Source organism: Mytilus galloprovincialis, chromosome 7 (assembly GCF_965363235.1).
Source record: "Mytilus galloprovincialis chromosome 7, xbMytGall1.hap1.1, whole genome shotgun sequence".
In the NCBI taxonomy this organism is placed as follows: Eukaryota; Metazoa; Mollusca; class Bivalvia; order Mytilida; family Mytilidae; genus Mytilus; species Mytilus galloprovincialis.
Window position 1 is genome coordinate 72,333,156 of NC_134844.1, and position 15,957 is coordinate 72,349,112.

At 33.0% G+C, this 15,957-nt stretch overlaps 1 protein-coding gene across 1 annotated transcript; it reads left to right on the forward strand.

The window, feature by feature from the left end:
• The first annotated feature begins 2,505 nt into the window (after positions 1-2,505).
• On the forward strand, positions 2,506-14,150 carry LOC143084265 (complement C1q-like protein 4). The gene is made up of 3 exons (XM_076260674.1): positions 2,506-2,532; positions 7,350-7,455; positions 13,665-14,150. Exons 1-3 carry the CDS (start codon positions 2,506-2,508, stop codon positions 14,120-14,122), a joined length of 591 nt encoding a protein of 196 aa, XP_076116789.1. The 3' UTR covers positions 14,123-14,150.
• The last annotated feature ends 1,807 nt before the right edge of the window (positions 14,151-15,957 follow it).

The following is a 15,957-nucleotide window of genomic DNA, read 5'->3' on the forward strand; positions in this document are numbered from 1 at the left end:
ACTTAGCTTTTCTTCCAGTTAACATTACATGCAGTCTGCAGTTAAAGTTTTTAAAACATTTATTAGATTCATATTCTTTCCTGGATTTTTACCAAACATGGACAGAAGCTTCTTACAATCAAAATATACTTTTGAGAGGATTTTTTCCCCTCATTTTTGTTGAGCCTGCGATTAACATCAAAAGTAGGCGGGACACTGGGTTCCGCGGAACCCTTACATTTTTTTTTCATCATAAGCTCAGTAGTTATTCTCAAGAAACTAAGATTCCAACTCCCACATACAAAAGTAACCCTAAAAGAGGAAATATAAATGTAAAATCTGAGGTTCCTTTCCATCCTATAGCTCCTCTAGTTTTTAAGTAACTTTACATACATACTTGGCTTTCATGTTTTTTGTTTGGCCATTACTGTAGTGTGTAAATCAAGATAGCGCTTTAAAGCACCAATTATATAGTACGATCTTTCAGATCTTTACCTTACATGTTTCCATAAGAATCAATGTGGTATATTCATAAAGGTATTTTGATTGACAAGATTAACGGAAACACAGATTGTATTTGGATTATTAGTTTAGTTTAGTTTAGTTTAAACATATTTATTTACAGTGACTTATATTAATCCCTTTCCACTTTGCGGGTGCGAGTGCTGCCTTGTAGCGGCATTATTAGCCCACACAAGGTAAAATAGTTACGGTGCATGGAGACTTCCAGTTGATAATGGCAAATGTTGAAGACATTTGAGGACATTAAGAACGGAGATATCTTCGTTTCTTGTGATATCGTTGAGAAATAAGAACATCACCATTTAATCAATGTTTTTGACAAACACACTAGTAAACACACTTATTTGTCAAATTAACATGATTTTTTACCATTGCAATAGTTATACATTAAGACATTCTATTACGTGTTTGTCTGCTTTTTAAAAGGGCAGTTTCAGAGAGTGTCCGTTCAGTCTACATTTTCTATAGCTAAATAAAGGCAACAGTAGTATACCGCTGTTCGAAACTCATAAATCGATTGAGAGAAAAAAAATCCGGGTTACCAACCAAAACTGAGGGAAACACATCAAATATAAGAGGAGAACTACGACACAACAGAAACACAACATTAAACTGTAATAAAGCTAATAAAAGTGTTTGATGATTTCTTTTATTTTTACTTTGGGTAAATCAGTACTCATAATCAAACGTATAAGCATAGATTTATTTTTTAATTTCTTGTTAATTTCAATGTAGGAATTAGTTTTCCTCGTTTATAAGTATTGGACACAGTTTAGAATAGTACCCCTTACATATTTCTAGGGTTAAATCATTAATACGGAGTTTTATAAAACACCTCTTATGAAATAATTTTATTCTGGTATATGAAATAAAATTCTTAATTTTGGACGCCATTTTGATATAATTGAGAGAGCAAAAAAACAATCATTGATCGTATTTAATTGACAATTATTAAAGACGTTTTATCGCTAAAAATCTAAATAAAAATAATCATATTAGCGTAAAAAATAGTAAGAAGTAAAGAAAAAGTGCCAAAAAAAAAAGAAGAAACATTTTGTTAACAATGGATCACCATCTTATAGATCGTGAACAATTGAAGGTCATATGATATAGCTAACATCGACTTCATTTTTATATGGTGGAGAGTTGTCTTATTGCCAATCACACACATAACTTTTTATATATTATGTAAAAACTATTCTTATTAGAACAAGCAACATGAGAGTCTAGGTGGGGGCCCTTCATTTTTATATTTTTGAATTTTACCCATTATTCCCTATTCTTTATTCATCACCATTATTCATTATAGTGGAGCACCTCAATATTCTATATGTTTGTCTTTTCTGTTTTGGCCTTTTCATAAATTACAACCACTTTCACTCTATGAAGGCTTTTATAGGATTATATTAGGGTGTAAGTGTAGTATTTGGAGGAGGGATGAATTTGAAGGCATTAAACTCTTTTAAAGGTGTTCTTACGTAGCCTCGTAGAAGCAATATTGATGAACCCTATTAAGCATGCCAATATATTTCCTTTAATGAATTTTGTTTTTTGGTTAATTTTTGTCTTATCATCACTTCGATTTGATAAAGGTGAGTATATAAATTAACGTTTAGCCCCTTTTATTTAGTTAATTGATTACATGACAATTTACGTTCAGTGACAAGTATTACTAAAATATTGAGGGGACCACATGTTTATTAAATAGTATTTTACATTAAACTCATCATAGATACCAGGATTGAAAGTTCATATTAACGCCAGACTACAAATTGAAAAACTCATCTGTGACGATCGAATAAAAAAATGTTGAAAAGGCACAATTCAAATTTCATAGCATAAACACGCAAAAGTTTTGAAAATCATAGGTATAAAAGTTGTTTCATTATAGATAACGCTAGTATATTTCAGTCGCTATGTCTCTAACAAGCATGCTGATTTCTTGGATTGTGGTATTTTATAATGGTAACCTTTGCAGACGCGATGAAAATAATAAAACTAATTATGTACAAGTTTAACCTTTGTCAAAAGGTATGTGGTGCTTCGCAGTATATCATATAATTTATTTAAGGTTTATATTTTGTATTTTTGTATTTTTGTGATTTCATGGTTATTATTAATAGTTTAAAATTCATATATAGGTTATATTAAACGAATCGTGTTATGCAAATTTTGCCAAGGGAAAGCAATATTATAAATGTATCAATTTTGACTATCACCGCTTATCCAACCCGACAGCAACAAATTCATTGATCGGGTTTAAAAATCTTTAATGTTGAGTAGAAAGACAAAATCAAGCCAAGATAAATAAATAAATGGGGTGTGCCTTCAAAATTGTAGTTTATTAACGACAATCTCAGCAAAAGAAATCAGCATGTAAAAAAAATATATTCAATATTGTTGTTATACCGACAAATCGCGAGGCTCAGCCTAAAATTTATTAAAATAGAAACTCCAGGATAATACAATTTGTCGGTGTTTTATCTGTTGCTCTGACTGAGCTCTTTGTAAAGGCTATGTGACGTCTAATCTTATAAAAATATATATCTCTGATTTCGTTATGTTCATATGTATATGTACAAGAGCGGGAGTTGATATAGGTCAGAACTTTAATCACATTGTGTGACGTCCAATACGCTGGTCCTGTATTGATAACTTTAACCGAGAATTATCATAATGTTTGAACACACTTTGCGTCGTAGCTACAATCCCCTTCCCTTTCATGAATGTGACCTACCGAATTAAACTATTTACCGGATTTGTAATCACATAAGCAACACGACGGGTGCCACATGTGGAGCAGGATCTGCTTACCCTTCCGGAGCACCTGAGATCACCCCTAGTTTTTGGTGGGGTTCGTGTTGTTTATTCTTTAGTTTTCTATGTTGTGTCATGTGTACTATTGTTTTTCTGTTTGTCTTTTTTCATTTTTAGCCATGGCGTTGTCAGTTTGTTTTCGATTTATGAGTTTAACTGTCCCTTTGGTATCTTTCGTCCCTCTTTGATAAGTTTGAGTGACCCAAACTAATAACATTGTCCTCCGTTTGCAGCTGAGATAAAAAAAAAATGTTTTACAAAAAACACAGAGTCAAATACAACTAAATAGATCAATAATCGGATTTTCATCATATTGATATTATTCAAAGTCAGCTGATCGACACAAAATATCGAATCATGTTTGAAACTCGTTCAATGCGATGCAATAACTTGAAACAATCTTCATATTGTGACTCGCAGCTGATATTTAACGGTATCAATATGCAGAAATCCTGACAATCGGTACTTGCTTAAACAATATAATGGAAACATAGTTCTCTGATTTCGCTATACTTCATACGAACTCGTAGATTGTTGCTTAAACGGACAATATAATATAACCTAACCTGTATTCATCCAAATTAAGTTGATCGCTTCAAACTTCGATAGTACAATCACTTGAGTAAATGACAGTAATGTTTGAAAAAAATAGTATCAGTTTCTACCTAGTTAGCTTACTTTAACTATTTGCATTTCATATTGAGACAATATACAAAAATGTACTTCAGTGGCGAACGTGATGCATACATAAAGTTAAACAATACCACGTCTGCAGTTTTCAATTGAATTTTTACCAAATCAAACTAAAACAGTTTTGAACAATTTCAGGTCAGTATGATGTCACTGTAAATTACCGTGGTAAACTTGGTTCAGAAACTCCTAAATCTACAGTTATAGCATTTTACGCCTTCATGTCAAAAAAGATAACAAACCCGGGCATTGGTCGACGACTGGTATTTGATGTCGTACAGACAAACGAGGGGTTGGATATAACAGCCATATAGGTGTTTTTACCTGTCAGAAGAATGGGATTTACGTTTTTGTTTGGGTTGCAAGACTGGCTCCTGCATATCATTCCTTTGATTTGATGATTAATAATTCTGTATATGGAACCACCCACCTTTATAACCTTCATACAAATGGCAGTGTCAGTGGTACAGTTGTTGCGCATGTTTCGGAGGGCGATAGCGTCTACGTTCGTATGCATTCTACCTACAAAGGTTCGGGTGTTGTACATAGTGATACATTCGGTAGAACAACATTTTCTGGATGGTTACTGAACTAGACAGTTTGATTTAAATAAATCCAATCTCAGAATACTTTTTGATGTTTATAATGGGCGAGTAATATTTATGCAAATACCATTACCGCTATAATATAGTGCATCATCCTCAGTTATTAAGTAGAAAACATTTGCTAGCTAAGGTTTTGGATCTATTCTTCTCATCATTATCCGGCTGTATCGAGGAGGGGACCCGGATTGTATCCTTTGTATATTTGACAGTTCAACAGACGTAAAATATTCACTTCAGTTTTTTTTTCAAATACAATATCTTTATTAAGCGCTCTTTGTAATGCTCAAGTTATACCCGTTTTAAATGAAAGGTACAATTGTTATTTCTTTAGGCAATGCCGCATATATCCTTATTTACATCTTTCACTCATAACGTATTCAAACATAATTTATGTTTTATCAATTGCAACACCAGTTATGTTGTTTGTTTTCAAAATGCAGAGTAGTCCCCTAAATGATGTTCTGGAGGAACCGGTTTCCTTCAAATCTTTATTCTTTTTTAATACTATTTTTCTGTACTTTATCGTTGTTGTTTTTTATTTTATTTTCTTTGTCGTGTTTACTTCTTGTTCTCTATTCTTGTCTATCTAACTTTTTATTCCCTATTCCTTATATTTTAACACCCCATTTTTCTCTTTCATTTGTTTCTGTACTTTTTTCCATAAGTTCTTTGTCGTTTATTTTTGTCCATTATTCTATACTATGTAGACAGACTTTATCCTGACCGTCCTAAATGCGAGTTCGCTCTCCCTGAACCTTAATGATAACTATAACAATCATGTGTTTTAGCTTGGATTACGTGGTTATTATTCAGCAATTATAGCATGCTTAATAACCTAGAAAAGCACTAGCACTAGGTAGTTGCTGGAACACTGTTAGTATAGAAGGTATCATAAGCTCGGCTGTTTTATCAATATAACTAAGGTTTCAACTCCAACATGAAAAAATGAGCGTAGAGTAAAATTAAATGTAAATAGTTCCCTTTCGGGCACACAAATCCTCTAGTTATCATGTTTGCATACATCTCTGACTTTCATGTTTTGGGTTTTACCATTACTTTTGATAGTTAATCTCAAAAGCGCTTTGAATGCACAAAATATTAAGTACGATTTTTTAAGATCGTGAACTTACATGTTTCCATAAGAATCAATTGGGTATATTCTAAAAGGTATTTCAATTAACAAGATTTACGAAAATACAGACTGTCCATGGATTATTAGCCCACACAAGGTAAAATAAATACGGTGCATGAAGACTTCCGGTTAATAATGGGAAATGTTTAAGTCATTTAAAGACATTAAGAACGGAGTTATCTTCGTTCCTTGTGACATCGTTAACAAATCAGAATCAATATCTACATTACCATATTATCAATATTTTTGACAAACTTATACAAAATACTGTCAAAGTAAATATGAATCTTTACCATTGCAACAGTTATCAGGTTATATACATGTAATAAACACACAAGCTTCTGTCCACTGTTTAAAAGGACAATTTCAAAGAGTATCCGTTTAGTTCCACATTTTCTATAGCCAGTGTTTGATGATTTCGTATTTTTTTAATCTTAGGTAAATCAGGTTTATAAACCTGAATTAAATTAATATAACAATCTATAAAGAAGTTTTCATTTTTTTTTAAATATTAGACACAGTTTACCCTTACATATTTTTAGGTTTTAATTATTAATACGTAGTTTTATAAAACACCTCTAATGAAATAATTTAATCCTGGTATATGAAATAAAATTCTTTATTTTATAAGTCATATGATATAATTGAGCTAGGGAAGGATAAAAAATCATTGATCTTGTTTAATTTACAATAATTAAAGGTGTTTTATCGCTAAAAATCTAAAAAAAAATAAGTCATACTCTGAGCGTTAAAGATAATAATAAGAAAAAGAAAAAGTGCAAACAAACAAATAAAAGAATTTTTTTGTTAACAATGAATCACAGTCTTATAGATGTCATATGATATAGCTAACATCAACGTCATTTGGTTTATGGTGGAGAGTTGTCTCATTGGCAATCACACCAAAGAGCTTTTATTTTATATTATTTAAAAACTATTCTTATAATAAAAATCAAATTGAGTGTTTTAAATTTTCGCAACATGAGAGTCTGGGTTGGGGCCCTTCGTTTTTGTATTTTTGAATTTAACCCATTATTCCCTATTCTTTATTTATCCCCATAATATTTATTATAGTTTAGCACCCCAATATTCTTTTTTTTGGTCTTTTCATTTTTTGTCCATTTCATAAATTACAACAGCTTTCACTCTATGAAGGCTTTTATAGGCTTATATTAGGGTGTCAGTGCAGTATTTGCAGGAGGGATGAATTTGAAGGTGTCCATAAGTAGCCTATTGGAAGCGATAATGAATCCTACCCATTATGTCCTTACTTTTCATGGTCTTTGGTTAATAGTTGTGTTATTGGCAATCAAACACCATCACTTTGGTTTTATAGATGTGAATATATTGACTTTTGGACCCTTTAATTCAGTTAATTGATTACACGACAATTTCAAGTCCAGTGGCAAATACTACAAGGATATTCATGAAATCAATATGTTCATAACATAGTATGCAAATTTCTGCATTTACTAGACCAAGAGAGAAAACATATTTTTTACTGTTTTTCACAGATTCAAATTTCAAAGCATAAACATGCAAAAGAGAAATTATAGTTTTGAATATCATAGGTATAAAAGCTGTTCCATTGTAGATCACGTTAGAATGTTTCAGTCGTTAGGTCTCTAACAAGCATGTTGATTTCTTGGATTGTGGTCTTTTATATGGTTAACCTTGCAGACGCGACGACCTCATGCAGAACAGCAGACGGTAAGTTTGTAAAATTTACAAAGTAAAATGCTAACGTAATCAAAATTTACAAGTGCAACCTTTTCAAAAATTTATGTAGTGCTTCGATGTATCATACAATTTACTTTATTTTTTGTTTTGTGTTTTTGTGATTTTATGGTTACTATCTTATATAACTGCTATAATATAAACAATACACATTTCAAATACAGATCGTGTTATGCAGATTTTGCAAAGGAGAAGCCTTAAAGTAAATTTAACAGTTTTGACTGACAGCGCTTACATTGTAACCAACCATAATTATGTTATCCCAGATAGTAACATATTCATTCGATCGGGTTTAGAAAATCCATACTGTTAAGAAGAAGGACGCAATCAAGACAAGTCTGACACCAGACTCGGACTTCTCTTGAACTGAATTTTAATGTACGTGTTGTTATGCGTTTACTTTTCTACATTGGTTAGAGGTATAGGGGGGAGGGTTGAGATCTCACAAACATGTTTAACCCCGCCGCATTTTTGCGCCTGTCCCAAGTCAGGAGCCTCTGGCCTTTGTTAGTCTTGTATTATTTTAATTTTAGTTTCTTGTGAACAATTTGGAAATTAGTATGGCGTTCATTATCACTGGACTAGTATATATTTGTTTAGGGGCCAGCTGAAGGACGCCTCCGGGTGCGGGAATTTCTCGCTACATTGAAGACCTGTTGGTGACCCTCTGCTGTTGTTTTTTATTTGGTCGGGTTGTTGTCTCTTTGACACATTCCCCATTTCCATTCTCAATTTTATAAGATAAATGACCAGGAGCCTGAATTTAATTTTTTAGTTTATATACTTATATACGCACGGTATTGATGCCACTTTGCGTTACACGACGTTCCTAATAAAACGACGATTTTGACGTTGTTCCACAGAAAGTTTCAAACGTTGACCTTATATTCTACTCATGTGGAAAGCCGCTTAAATTACAGAGATTTTCGAAGTTGCTTCTTTATATGGTTTTATTTTTTTAAGGCGGTGCAAATAGAAAATTCTATTGACTTTGAACAAAATTTTAAATACATTAACAATTTTTAATTTTTGCGAAAAATTATAGATGCAACAATAACACAAAATAACAATTTGATGTCTTGTTAAATGATTGAAATATATAAAAAGAAGATGTGGTATGATTGCCAAAAAGATAACTCTCTACAAGATACCAAAATGACACAGAAATTAACAACTATAGGTCACTGTACGGCCTTCGAAAGCAAAGCCCATACCGCATAGTCTGATATAAAAGGCCCCGAAATGACAACGTAAAACAATTAAGACGAGAAAACTAACTGCCTAATTTTTGTAAAAGAAATGCCGTTGCCAACTTTCAATGATTTAAAGATGGTCGGGGTTTAAACTATTTTGTTTAAAAAGAAAATATTTAATAAAATTGAGAATGGAAATAGGGAATGTGTCAAAGAGACAACAACCCGACCATAGAAAAAAGAACAACAGAAGGTCACCAACAGGTCTTCAATGTAGCGAGAAATTCCCGCACCCGGAGGCGTTATGCATATCATTCGAAAGGAAATAAACCATAGAAATCAATAACATAGATGAATGTGTGCTGGCCCCTAAACAAATATATATTTTGTACTAGTTCAGTGATAATGAAAATTGTAATCAATGAAATTTTTTCATTGATTACAATTTTTAAATCAGGATTGTTTTACCAAATAATTAAGAAAATTCATGTTATGTAGGAATTTACACATTTTGTATATAAATCAGGCCGTTAGTTTTCTCGTTTGAATTGTTTTACATTTGTCATTTAAGGGTCTTTTATAGCTGACTATACGGTACGGGTTTTGCTCATTGTTGATTGCAATAGAGTAACCTATAGAAATTATTAATTGGTCTTTAATGGAAGTTTGTCTCGTCATACGGCCGCATCTTCTTACTTTATTATGAGAACGGTGATTCTGTATTGTTGTGTTTTTGCATTCGCAAACATATTTTACAAGCTATCCTTTCATCCGATATTTTTTCACAAATTCAAGCTTCAAAAAAGGGTCGGCGATCAATATTTTTTTTATAATATTGAAATTATAGAATTTGGCAAAGTATAGAAATTCTTACACAGACCAATACCTACCTCACAGATTAACAGCAGGTCGAAATCCGATTTTGAATGATACAATTATTTTCATTTTACTATAGATGTGTATTTTTAGTAATTGCTATATGTGCATGTTCACATGGATAAAAAAAATTCTCAAGCGAACAACTATGGACCAGGAATGCATTCCATGCACTTTTTATATACTATTAGTTATATTTGGTTCAGCGCTTCTATTTTCAACATATAACAGAGTATATCGGTTTACACTAAATCTTCTTAGACTTTTTAAAAAAAAGTTTCCAAACTGATTATTTTTATGTTTTCGGTTTCAATCTTTTTGTTTCGAGTTTGCATTGTTTTACAAGTATAATCAAAGTACTGAAGTACTGAACATCGGATGACCGCAAGTTCTTGTGGATGGTCACAAGCACTTGTCTCAGAAAAAGATCACATTTCTATACCTGAAACTGAGATTTATGATTTTTTTTTCTGAGAAAAGTTCGTGCGTGGATGATGAATAAATGACATGGAATTTAACCTCACTGCTTCAATATCTATTATATTGTGGTGATACAAATCAGTATATTCTGATATGTTGTTATATATTAAATTAATATTTGTATATATATATAGCAGTTACATGTTTGTATAATTTTCGTCCAATTGTGTATCATTCTATTCTACGATTCTAATAAAAGTGCAGTACACGTGCATGGTAGACACTCTTCAATAACAATTCGATTTTTTCAATAGATAAGATTTGAGTCGACATTCATAATTTTCCACAGAACTTTCTTGTGATATTCCTCCGCATGCGTTAACACATTTCTTTTGCACGTGTGCATAGATTTTAATGCATATAAATATTTCAAACGACACAATATGTTTGTATTATTAATTTCCTTTCTTATGAGTATTCATTGCTGAAATGAATTTTTAACAAGCGATATATCGATGATATCCGCGTAAATATGCGATCGGTTTCCAGCCAAAAACGAAAGTCAAATCTCTATGGCAACAATACATCGGAATTAATCCCCTCACGGTCATCGCGATGTAAGAATCAATATTCAAGCTATGTTTTGTGGCGTTTTGTGAAGATTAAAAAGATCTACTTTACACAACAACAAAAATATTTGCACATAAAAGATTGATTTGTTATTTTTTTCTTTCTCGAATGAGTTTGGAGTGTCTGTAAATTAATACATTAGAGCTAGCTGCTACATGTTTATGTGCCATCCATCATATATGTCGGACAACAACTCTATCTCTCTCTCTCTCTCTCTCTTTCAGTCGTTCTCAAATTAAGGCAAAAGAAATTTTTTAATTTTCATATACATGCCTATTTACCAGACAATTCTGTTGGAGATTCGAGAAAGTAAACTTCATTCTGTCACACTACTTCTAAATATAATAACCACATTTTTCATAATAACATTGCTGGGTAGATGTACTCACAGTAGATCAACAAAAATGATCGTTAGCTATACTGAAATTTTATGGCATACGAGTATTTCTCTGATAAAACTTTTTGTTAAATGAATCGATGCAACAAAAGAAAAAATGATTGCACGTTTTACTGATATGTTCACGACTAAGGAGTACTTTTTCTCATGAGATTTATTGTGAGAATTTTCATTCATGTGTATAGCTTCGAATTTTTTAATAGCATTGCTAGGAATTACAGATACTGTCTGGCTGAGGAGGATAATTAAGAAGATCTCACTTTTGTTTGCATTTCCCTTTTCAATGTAACTTGCATGCTTTTATAAAGTGGGGGTGTGGTCATTAGTAAGTTTTCTCTTTGTTATAGCTCCGGGGCCTTGTCTTTATGGAGTATCCCAGTTAAGTATTTCGACATCTTATATCCTTGAAACAATGCAGACTTCATTTTTAATGCATATTAAACGAGAACTTTATTTTATATAGATCAGACCATTTCATTTAAATGTGTTATGCCAAATATGCAAGAAAAGTCGTATACCAGTTTAACGTTATTATAACGCGAACGTCAAATTACGGTTACGGGGACATTTCATTGGACATCTTAGATCGTTTCGGATTTTCTACCTGCAATTCAAACAAAAGTACATATCATATCATTTTAAAGGAAATTAAATGTATTTTCCATTCATATCAGTCAACAGGTGATAAAAATTAGAGATATAGTAGAATTTCGTTTGATAAAAAGCCTCTGAATTATTCTTTGTGTTATTTTGTCCAGCGGGACATTTTATTGGACACGGGAAAAATGACGATGTTTTTAAAATAAGACCGCAGTTACATAATGGTGACTTCAGATAGCTTCTTCGGAACATGTATAATTTTTCTGATATTATTAAAATCCATTTTTGTATGTTATATATTATGAAATTAAAGACAGAAATTTTTTTTACGGGTTGAGCAGCAAATTGGGACATTTTTTCTCTTTTTTGTTTAAACTTTTCTGACGATCTTCCTACTCTTATAGTTAAAAACGTATATTACTTCATTTAACGTTAAATGTATACAAAATAGTTGTAAACTTTTAAACCATTCTACTTTCTAATGAATCCGCACTGGGCTTTCAAAGACGCACATAAAACAAAATTGTAACAGCGGGACACCCTTAAAATGACGTTATAGGCATCGAAATGAGCAATTTTTTACATTAAAAAATAGACAAAGCACAAATTCATCTATGTTATTGATTTCTATGGTTTATTACCTTTCGAATGATATGCATAACATGGCTATTTATTGTAAAGGATAAGAGCATGAATTTGAATAACCCGCCATCTAACCCATATTTCCAAAGTGACACCAATATCGTGCGCAACGTCAAGGCAAATTGAATACCATCTATAAAAACTAGATTATACAAAAGTAGTATTGAGAATTGTTGTAATATCGACAAATCACGAGTATCAGACAATACTTTTTCTCAATAAACTTAACTATAATTCAACGTATCGGTGTTCCCGCTTCATTTATCACTCTGCTCAACTCGTCATAAACTCCATTTCATGGACTTTTCATGTCTAGTATTTGGACCTAGCATTGATGACGTTGATATGCAATTATCAAGGATGTCATATTGTTTAAATCCATTTAGAGTTTGATTTTCTGGTAAAAAATACAATGTTTCTATCATATCTTCGTTGCATACGAATGAGAAATTTTGATTTGTGGATCATATTCTCCAAGATTTCTTAAATAAATTTTAGTTCCCAATAAAATGTAATATTGTGAATAGACATGCTTTCTTCATAACAATGTTTCAACAGTGAGCCGGAAGAAATACGAAAAGCTTGATATAATTCTCAAAATGATGGTTGTAGCTTTTAAAATAAAAGAGTTCTTCTAGCATTGTAAAGGAGTTGATTGTGTCCTCAGTTTAGTGCAGAAGCGCTTCGGTGCTTCCTAAAATGTACTTCGGTTAACAGCTAATAAAATTACAAAAAGAAGCATTCAATTCATAATTGAAAAGCACAGTCAACAGTGGCGGATCCAGGGGGGGGGGGGGGGGGGGGTTCCGGGGGTGCGCACCCCCCCTTTATTTTTGCCGATCAATGCATTTGTATCGGGACATATGTTTTGCACCCCCCCCCTTTGCCCTGGGTGCCCTGGGTTAGCATCCCCCCTTTCGAAAATTCCTGCATCCGCCCCTGGTCAAGTTTAATAGACTGAATATCTAATTTTATTCCCATTGATATCACAAACAAACAATTGATATATGCTGCCCGACTAAATATTTTCAAGCCATTTTTCACCTCGCTGCGGTATTACGACACTAGTATCTTCGCAATGTGACTGACAACTGATACTAGTATTTACATTGTATACCAGTACTGCATCAATATCCAGAAACACCTTTGAAGCGATACTTCCTTAACCGACAATTTAATAAAGGAAATATATAATTATTTAATTGCGTATCAAACAGTAAAAAAGTAAATCACTTGAGTAAATGATAGCTGCGAATGAAGCAATGCACAATATCAGCTATATACAGCTTACTATAATAAATGTTTGCATTTGTTTGTATATGCATATGACCGAGTAGCGAACGTGATGCATTGATTAAGGATGAAAACCATGTTTTCAGTTTACAATTGAAAATCAAAATGATTTCATTTTGAATCAATTTCAGATCAGTATGATGTCACTGTGAATTATCGTGGTGAAAGAGATATAGAAACTCCAAAATCGACAGTAATAGCGTTTTACACCTTCATGTCAAAACATATCAGGAACCCAGGAGTTGGTCGACGGCTAGTTTTTGATGTAGTAAAGACAAGCAAGGGCGGTGGATATAACAGTCATACAGGTGTTTTTACCTGTCCAAAGACCGGAATTTACGTTTTCGTATGGGTTGTAAGAGTGAATTCTGGATATTATCCCTTTGACTTGATGATTAATAATTCCGTGTATGGAACCACCTATCTAAGTAACGTAAATCGTGACAGCAGCGTAAGTGGTACAGTTGTTGCGCATGTGTCGAAGGGCGATAGTGTTTACGTTCGTATGCACTCTTTCTACAAAGGTAAGGGTGCATTACATAGTAACGGAAACGGTAGAACATCATTTTCTGGATGGTTACTGAACTAGACAGTTTGATATGAATAAACGTATTATCTAAAAAAAATGTTTATTTTCATTACATCGTTTTATCGCAAGAATATATAGTGGCTTACCAACAGTTACGCAACAGAATTGTTTATTTAATTACGGCAATTTAAAGGAATTAAAACATTAAGGGTGCATTTCTTTCTTACACAAACGATGCAAACGGCTAAGCACGAAAATGTTTTGATCATCTGTTCGTTGCTGTTTGTTTTTCTTTGATTGTCAGATATTTTTAGGACTTGTTAGTTGTTGTTTTGTACTGTAACAGTTGTACTTTCCTGTATGTTTGGTATATCCCGTTTATATTCTTTTATACGAGGATAAAATTATCCTCGAATTGAACCGAAGTTATACTATCCAGAGTTTTAAGAACTTCTATCTGGTATTTAAACAGGTTTACAACCGAAAAAAAAAACATGTATACGTTTTTGCGAACTTTTGCTTGAATTAATTAAACAATGACTTATTTAATGTGCAAACTTGAATTACTACAGACAAACTTATTTGAGTGCTGGAAGCTGATCAACCATTTATATGAAGGAAAAAAATACGAAAAACAATAATAATATATACGATTATGTAAGTTTGTAAGCATGTGGAAGAAGGCACATGCATGGACGTGCCTACTTCACAGTTCACCAACGATAGCTCAAGAGTCGGTTTCTGAAAGAAACTTACGACTAAGATTAATCGTAAGTTATGAACAATAGAAAACTTTCGAGTTCGATGCATTTCCGTCAAAAACTCTGGTATTAGTGAACATCATTCCTGCGTTTAGGGGCATCGTCACTTCCATCCCAATGTTGAGCGAGTGGTTGGAAAACTATAATGCTATATTGCACGAATTATTCGGCAAATTAAATTCTCATAATTGACAATCAGCACTGCTTTCTTTAGGGAATTGTGATTAAGTATTTACAAAACAAACATTATTTCTAGATTATCATGCACAATGACGATCACTAAGACGCTTGATGAACGTTAATAGTGCAGGGATACAGGCGATCACCTCTATCTGGTAAATGACGTCACAAAGGTGCGCAAAATTGACGTTTTTTTTTTCTCCCCCAGTGACGGATGAACTCGAAAGTGGTCTATTCACACGGTTCAGTTTTATTGTATGCACTACACAGGGGCGGATGCAGGAATTTTCGAAAGGGGGGTGCTAACCCAGGGCAAAGGGGGGTGCAGGGGGGGTGCAAAACATATGTCCCGATACAAATGCATTGATCGGCAAAATAAAGGGGGGGGTGCGCACCCCCGGAACCCCCCCTGGATCCGCCACTGCTACAGTATAGACCTTATTAGACTACATATGGTAAATTTACTATAATAAGGAAAATCGTTATTTGACAAGGTTTAAGAAAAAATCATTCTTTTAATCGATTTTAAAACAAACTTTATTAGCAATGGTTAGTGAGCACAACATTAATACAAAAGAGGTTCGAAGGCTAATATACAAGTACATACAAATTAAAATTAACAACAACATCATGACGAGGTCAACATAAAAAGAAACTGTTGAACACACATTAGGGAGCTACCATTTGATTTTTATGGGGGGGGGGGGGGGGGGGGAGGGGGCTAGGATGAAAAATTTTGTCCTACATTTTTTTTAGTTGTAATCTCTGTCCTGCCTTTTTTTTTATTAGTTTATCCTTACTTTTTTTACCTAAATTGTCATCCTGTCTTTTTTTTTGCAAAGTGTCTCATTCTGCCTTTTTTTTTAACTCAAAACTCCTGTCCTGTCTATTTTTTTCAAATTTCATCCTCAGTGGCGGATCCAGGGGGGGGGGGGTTCCGGGGGTGCGCACCCC

What these genes read in the sequence shown, in the direction of transcription:
- LOC143084265 (XM_076260674.1), top strand. Translation starts at nt 2,506, where the DNA reads ATGTACAAGTTTAACCTTTGTCAAAAG. An exon ending in AGTTTAACCTTTGTCAAAAG is followed by an intron (nt 2,533 to 7,349) that starts GTATGTGGTGCT and finishes AGATCACGTTAG; the next exon opens with AATGTTTCAGTCGTTAGGTC. An exon ending in CTCATGCAGAACAGCAGACG is followed by an intron (nt 7,456 to 13,664) that starts GTAAGTTTGTAA and finishes AATCAATTTCAG; the next exon opens with ATCAGTATGATGTCACTGTG.